Below are 8015 nucleotides of genomic sequence, written 5' to 3' on the forward strand. Positions count from 1 at the left end.
GCCCGGGGCCGGCGCGGCGCGGCGAGCTGCCATGCGGCTCCCCCGCCGAGCACCGAGCCCCCCGCGGCCGCCCCGCAGCGGCTGAGGGCGCCCTGCCCTGAGCAGGGGATCCCCGGGTCCCCTCCGCCGCGCTCCGGCCCCCCTCCGCCGCCCCCCGGGTGTGGAAGCAGCGGGGCCGCCGATGGAGCCAGCGCTGCCCTGAGGTCCCCTCCGGGATGCCCCGGCTCTAGGGGACGCTGCGGAGACTTTGGGGTTTTTGGCTTTTTTATTTTTTTCCCTATTTCCACATCGATCTCCCTATCTTTTTCTTTCCCTTGTTGTGTTTTGGGGTTTTGTCCCCCCTTGGTCTTCCCTTCTGGTGTGAGGGAGGCCCCTGCCCGCTGCCCCTTCCCGCAGGGCATGTCCCGGTCCAACAGCGTCAGCCCCCCGGGCTTTGGTGGCCCCGCGCCCTGGGCAGGCACCGAGCAGCACCGCTCGGCCTGGGGCGAAGCGGAGGCCAGGGCCAATGGCTACTCCTACCCACCGCCTCCGAACCGGTCCTCAGGCAAGAAGGCCTCCCGCATGTCGAGCAGGTGGCGGAGCGAGGAAGACTACGAGCCCCAGGCGAGCCGGAGCCGCGGGGAGAGTGGCTGCAGGATGATGAGCTTTAGGTCCAAATCCGCTTGGCAGGAGCATGGTGACGAAAGCCGACGTCACCGGTCCCGCCACCCGCCTGGCGGTGATTCCCCCGCTGCCCCCAACAATGCCAGCCCCCGGCAGCTGGGGGAGCAGGGGGAGGTACGGCCCCGGTCCGTGGAGCTGGGGCTGGAGGAGAGACGCATCAAGGCCAAGATCGAGGAGCTGGAGGAGGAGGACGGGGACGAGGGGGGCTCCGAGGCGGCCTTCTCCATGGGCAGCTGTTGCAGCAGCCTGCTGCAGATCTTCAGGTCCAAGAAGTTCCAGTCGGAGAAACTGGAGCGCCTCTATCAGCGCTACTTCTTCCGACTCAACCAGAGCAGCCTCACCATGCTCATGGCCGTGCTGGTGCTGGTCTGCGTGGTCATGCTGATCTTCCATGCTGTGCACGGCCGCTATGAGGTATCCTACGTCGTGGTGCTCTCTCTGGCCATCCTGCTGATGGTGGTGCTCTGCATGGTGTGCAACCGCAACGACTTCCACCAGGACCACATGTGGTTGGCGTGCTACTCTGTCATCCTGGTCATCCTGGCTGTGCAAGTGGTAGGGGTTCTGCTGGTGTGGCCCAGGAGCGCCTCGGAGGGCATCTGGTGGACCGTCTTCTTCATCTACAGCATCTACACGCTATTGCCCGTGCGGATGAGGGCTGCGGTCATCAGTGGGGTGGTGCTCTCCGCCATCCACCTGGCCGTCTCCCTCAAGATCAACGCGGAGGATAAGTTCCTCCTAAAGCAGGTAGGCAAGCCCCCAGCCTGTTCGTTCGTGTGCGCACTTGGCAGCCCCAACCTGCCCTGGAAGAGCGAGGATGGTGGGTTTGGCTGCCTGTCCTCCCCAGCCCCGAGCGACCTGCTGCTCGGTGGGATGTTGTGCTGCCTGGTAGTACCCTCTACCCTTGCTTTTTTATAGCTGTGTGTTTCCTCAGTGCTGGTGTCTCTAAGGCTCTGAACATTTAGGAAACCTGTCCGAGGGGTTTCCAACGCCCACTGTTGTGGTATGTGGCTGGCCAGCCCCTGGTGCCCTTCAGCTGTGTTTAGTGTCAACATCTCCATGCCACACGCACCTGTGGCACGGTGTCCTGCGGGCTGCCGGGTCACCAGGAAACAGACGTGTGGAAAGTCTCATGATTTCTGTCGGGTAGAGGCTATCCTCGTGTGTAACTCCGGGGGCTAAATTCACATCAGTGCAGGGCTTTCTGAGGTGTTGGGGAGTGTGCTCCAAGGAAATGTTGAATAAGCTTTTGGTTTACCAGGAGGGTGTTTGCTCTGAGATGTGCTGGAAATGTCGACGGTGAGGAAGCCCAGAGTTCATGTGCAGCTAGTAAAAAGTAAAGATGTATAAAAGCAGATGATTATTTAGCTGTGATACCGTATTTAACTGGAACAGCTCAGTTCACAGGGACAATAAGACTACTGATGGATGCATTACAGTGCAATTTTTAATTACCGTATCTGTATAAACAACAGCAATACAAGGTGCCACTCTTCTTTACAAAGCAAAGCAAGCGGCCATGGGGGTCATACGCTACCAGCTCAGTAAGCACCCTGGTGATCCCAGAACCAGCAACTGAAAACGTTGCAAAATGATAAACACCAGCCCTCTGAGGAGCAGGGGTCTGAGCAAGCAGGAACCTGTCACAGCCAGCCTGGATGCTCGTGTGTTTGTTAGCACCAGGAGTTCGGCAGCCTACCGACCTGTCGTATCACACAAAATTCAGCCTCGTGTTTGCAGCGCCTGCCTTGAGCGTGACCATGAAGTTGCTTTGAGTTCCACCAACTGCAGTGTCAGGAAAAATTCTAGGGCTTTTTTTCCCCCTGTTAATAAAACTCCAGTATGCTCAGGCTGTCACTACTTCGCTGTACGAAATATCCCTTGAAATTATTATTGCATTCCCCCCCCCCCTATTCTCTTCTCCCCCCGCTCCCTGCCCAGTTAAGCCTGCTCAGACAGTTTCTGGCTTTGTTCTTAGCTTGTTACAGATATTTTTATAAACTGCACATGGCATATTTTCTTATACTTGATATAAATGACTTTTTGTGCATTTCCAGCAGAGCATACACTGTAAACGGGACTGTTACTGTTTTTTCTGCTTGACTTGGAAAAGTTTGCTAATGCCAGAAGTTGCTCACCGCCGCTCTGGTCTGACAGTCTTGTGCATGCTCTTCCCTGCATACACTGAGACTTGTCTTCTTGAATTCAGTATGTTCAGAGACCGTGTTCTTACATAGGAAGGCAAAATCATGATGAAGACCAAAAGACTTAATCTGTTACAAGTTGATTTTTGAGGGTAGTGATGAGCACAACGTATTGTCACGGTGGAAAAGCATCGGTAACTGTATCTTAATGGGAAGGAGCCTAAATGATCGACTCCATCAATGGAGAACTTGGGATGATTACAGCTCAGGATCACTAGACTAACTCCCTCCTCCCAGCACAGCAGGTTTATATGTAAAAGGCTAAGCACATGAATAAATGTGAACTTGTCGAAGGTAAAAGCACAGGCAGGAGGGGGTGGTGCAGTGTTCACAAATCTGTGTGCCACAGTTGTGTTCCCTTTCGTGCCAAAACTGGGTTCTCCTGCAGCTTCAGAAAAGTGTTTAGTTGATGAAGAATATCTTAGGAGTCCTCTTACTTTGTTTTCAAAGACAGCGTCTCTCTCCACGTTGCACTTTTCTACTTACCCCAAGTGCCGGTCTCTATCTTACTGTGGTCTCCTCTGGCACAGCTCTGCTGAATCCAGCAGGGCTGCACAAGGCCAAGAATCAGATTCCTTGCACATTTGCGTATGAACGTGAGCTGCTATCTCTGGCTGATAGAAAAATCTGTTCCTACAGAGCACATTGCCTCACAGCTACGAGCAGGCCTTTCTCACTGGGGCTGCGTTTGTTGCCATGGAAATGTGGCGCATTCAGCTCTGCCCCACTGAAGCACATGAGCACTGTTTTTCCCTTCAGACTCATGGGTGAAGGTGGATGAAGGCCGGATAAAATCGAGAGGAGGGGGTTAAGTTGTTTTCAGTGGCTGCACTCCGACAGTCACATCAGCCCGGGTTTCGTGGAGCAGAAGTGGATACGCATGCATCTGTGACTGTGTGACCAGATGGTTCTTTATCCATAGCATTCGCAGGAGAGAAAGGCAGTCTGGGATGTGTGTCCCCCAACCTCTTCTTGTCATGGCATTTTTAACCATAGTACTGAAGCAAGTTATTCTTTGTGAGGTCATGTTTTCTTCTAATCTTCTCCCCGTTGCTTCCCAGCAAGGAAAAATCAGACACTATAATTCAGATCTCAAGTCGGGTGACTCTTGCATAGATGTCTGCACGCTTTTATGAGGCTCGGGAAGCCCGTTAAAAGCCTCACTGCTTCTCTTGAGAAAGACGGTGAAATTCTCGGTTGTTGGTCCCATCTGGGAGAAAGGCAACTTGCTGGATTCCCTCTCTGAGGATGCACGATTTTATTTGTCTGAATGACCTTGCTCCTAGCACTCCTGGACTTCTCTGTCACCAGATGTTGTGTTCTGCAGTGATGCTAGTCAGGCTGGTGTCTTTAAAGGCAGAGCCCTCCTTATCCGTTGCTTCAGGAAAGGATTAAGGCACACCACTGTTTCTGAATTGGTAAAGTGGCAGGAATAAAGGTAGCTGTGATTGTTCCCTCTCAGCTGAGCTGCTTTTTAACAATTCTGGGGTCAATGGACTTTGAAAAGCAGCTCTGGCTTCTGCCTGCTGACTGGAGGAGCCTGGGGCCTGCCTTTCAAACGAGCAGCCTGAGTACCCCTGGCAAAAGCAGTGGGTGTACGTGGTCCCTCCGTGAGTCTGACCGGGTACAGGCGATGATCCTGACTTCTTGAACTGATGTAGGACTGGAACAAAACACGACAATTAGTGTGAATTATTGCATTAATTTCAAAAGTTATCCCCTGCTGAGTGAGGGGATAAGAAGAAATTGTTTGAGAACTTACCTCCAAAGACTGCTGCTGGAAGCAGAGCATACTGAATGTCTGACACTCCTCCAAGTACACATCTTGATCACTTAAAGGTTTTTGTGTACCTGAGATCAATTAATTCGAGAAGGACTGGGTTTGGATTCACTGGGGAGGGGATGACTGCATTTGTCTTCAGGTTTGTGTCCTTGTGTTATTTTGGGAAAGATAGGGGTTACAAATGTGTTTCAGTGCACACTGGTCTGTCTTCCCCTTCCTGTACTCATGCTGTATCTTTTTAGACTTTTCCATGTGGTGGTAGTGATATGTTTCTGGGCTCTGAAAGTAGTCAACTCCAAGCTTCATGTGAGAAGTAAATGCCAATAAAACTGTCAAATACTTACCTGAGAAGGAAACACGTTATTTATCAATAAACTGCCTTGTATTCACAACAAAGTTGATACTGAGGTTTGTTCCATGTCCCAGAAGAAACAGACCACCTAACTAACCCACAAACTGCACAGACACATGGGGGGAACTTGCAGCGTATGGGTTGCAGATGCTTCACTGTGGTCATGTGAGTGGACCAGTTGCCCTCAGCACAGCAAGGCTTGAGTAAGCCCTGGCATTTCTGTCAGGCTAGGGGCAAAGGGACAGGGAGTTTCACAACAGAGTTTGTTGGGCTCTGAATCAGGGCTGAAAAGGGATGGGGATGGTGTGTGGGAGGGATGGGGGACCAGGAACGAAGGATAAGAATGCAATATACAAACATCAAACAAGCCTGTGGACTGAGGTTAGATTTATTCCTGTTTTCCCATCCAAACCTGTTCTATTGTAACTTTTTGAGGTTCCTTGTTCAAGGATACAGTTAAGGCTTTGTAGTTTATTAACTCAGTGTGAGTGGGTGACTGTTAAGGTACCACAAAAACAGAAGACTGGGAAAGATGTATCCAAGTTTTTTTGGGTGTGTGTTTTTGGGTGGTTTTTTTTTGGTCTTGTGTCTGTAACCTCACTGAAAGAGAAACTGAAAACCTCAGATCTCTTCCCTCCCCAAATACTACTGCAAACCTTCTGCAAAGGCTTTCTAATAGCACAGTTGTCAGCAGCTGCCCCAGCACACAGCTCTTGTTTTTGGCACTCCGATTCAAGGCTCCTGATGTTGAGCTCCTTGTTGCTCGGTCCCTTTCCATACGCCTCCATCATAACAACATTACATGAGTACTCCTCATCCTTCACTTCTGAGAACTGTGTGTGTGTTGGCCTTTCTCCATGTCAGTCCATGTTAATGATACACGATTGATCCCACAGCTGCACAGTGGCTCTTGAAACTGTGGTGTTTCAGTTTAACCATTTCTAGGAAGATGTTGGTATGAAAACGCGTCTTTTTCCTTTCCCTAGATAAACTGTCACTTCAGCAGAGCTAAAAACATCTTACTGTAATAGGGTATTGACTTGTGGATATATTCTAGCATTTCGTAAAGATGCTTTTTAGATGCAATTCAAATGGCATTCAATGAGAAGCTAGTCACATAGCAGGAGATGTAGTACTGCATATTCCAACTGAGCTGCAGCATGCTTAAGATATGTAGATAATGACTGATTTTGAGACTAACAGATTCTCAGAAGTGTTACCAAGTCACTGTATTGCATTTTCATTGTCTTCTAGTGGCATTTATTCACAAAGGAGGAGAAATGTGCTACCTGAAATGCAGGTAGATCCGTTTGTCACTTTTTAATTTTTTTAACAGTTGCATGCTGCCTCTTTTACTTTTGTGTGCCTGGAAAATAATTTTGAGTAATGCTTATTCAGGATGTAATCTTACCGTGTGCCTCACAGCACTTAATGTCCCGCTCTGCATAAGCACGGTAGAGCTGCTCGTGCAGGGAGATGTGCTCCGGCAGCGCTAACAGCTGAAGGCTGACTGAGCCGTGCTTGGACTGAACTTGGTAAAAATTGACCATTTGATGCCTTTAGGTCACGAAAAAAATGGCAGCCTGAAACATTCAGTAGCTGTTGCATTGATAATTGCCTTCCCTTCGCTAACAGAGGTAATTAATTTAATCCCTGAGGTATTGTATATCAATTAGTCTTTATTAGGAACATTGTCGGTATCTCTTGGGAATGGCTGTGTTGCTTGAGGTTTATAGAGGCATGTCTGCTTCTCTTATCTTCTAAATTACCCTGTGGTCCTGCCACCTCCTAATCTTCCTCCCGTGTCACTCCCCTCCTTCCCACCACCCTGATTTTTTTATTTATTTCACTGTAGCGTTCCCCGACACCCATAACTTCTCACGTAACAGTGTTTACCAAGGCCCATGTGCTTAATTTCTCTGTGTTCCTGGTAGGTTTGTTGTCTCAGTAAACTGACCCATTCAACTCACTTTTCTTTGCCTTGTGGTAGCAGTCGCAGTCCCATGGCTGGCATGGAACTTCTGAGTTAAATATGAAACTTGGTGGGGGTGATTTGGGTGCCTTGCTGTGCCAGGTGTGCTAATGCTGGCAAAAAGCTTGTCCTGCTGAGCATCTGATGGGCTGGAAAAGGCAGGGTGTGCTACTTCTGTTTCCTTCTGGAGAGGCAAATATATTTCAGCAAAACATCAGCAGATTTCATCGAGGTGCAGGAGGCAGAAGGACAGCTTTGGGCACTGTAACCCTACAGCGTGGCTGTTGACTTGACCTCATGCTTGCTGGGCTGGGGGCTTTGGTTTGAGCTACGTGTGACCCTGTCCTCTGTCACAGACCTGCCCGAGGCAGGACCTCTTATTGATGTGGTCTTTTGTTACTAACTGCATTCAGGTGGTTTATAAACCTGACCTGCAGTGGAAACAAAATGTTGATTATCCCCATCCTAAAGACTCACTGAAGCTGGTTGTACCCTTCTGTGTGCTGGTTGTACCAGCACTTCCCAAATGTCCTCACGGTGCTGCTGAACTCTGGGGTGGAAGAGGGCTGGGACTCTGCCCAGCTGCAATGTGAACTCTGGACACCAGACAGCTCTCCAAATGCGCTCGCTCTCTCAATTTGGGTCTGATTAGCTAATCTTTCAGTCATGCACCACAGCTCCCTTGAAATCTTTTAAGAAAATTGAAACATTTGCTAACTTTTTTGGCCATTTCAGTAGTGGGAACAGTTATGGTCTTTTGGGAATAGCTGGGTTTGTTTTTCCATTTTGGTAGTGGTTATTACTCTCATCCTCTCATCAAACCAAAAGACCTTTCCTTCTGTCCTGGCACAAGATACAATGAAAAAAAACTTCAGCAGCAGTTGAAACACCAAGAGGTAAAAATCAAAATTATTTTGACAGCAGCTTCCATGTGTGTGGTAAAGTGCTCCACCCTATAGAAGTTAGTTGCTTCTGAGTGAGAACCTGTGCTTTGAAAAGTTCCTGTCCTCCTCTTTTTTTGATTTCTTTCCTTCTTTCTTT

At 49.4% G+C, this 8015-nt stretch overlaps 1 protein-coding gene across 1 annotated transcript in view; it reads left to right on the plus strand.

Annotated features, from left to right (window-relative positions):
* Positions 1 to 6: 6 nt before the first annotated feature.
* ADCY5 (adenylate cyclase 5) overlaps positions 7 to 8015 on the plus strand; it is a 216295-nt gene continuing 208286 nt past the window's right edge. Inside the window, exon 1 of the mRNA XM_035332488.1 lies at positions 7 to 1410. Coding sequence (XP_035188379.1) covers positions 400 to 1410 — 1011 coding nt within the window. The 5' untranslated portion in view covers positions 7 to 399. The remainder of the gene's footprint in view (positions 1411 to 8015) is intronic.

The sequence above is a fragment of the Oxyura jamaicensis genome, chromosome 7 (genome assembly GCF_011077185.1).
Source record: "Oxyura jamaicensis isolate SHBP4307 breed ruddy duck chromosome 7, BPBGC_Ojam_1.0, whole genome shotgun sequence".
NCBI classification, from domain to species: Eukaryota; Metazoa; Chordata; class Aves; order Anseriformes; family Anatidae; genus Oxyura; species Oxyura jamaicensis.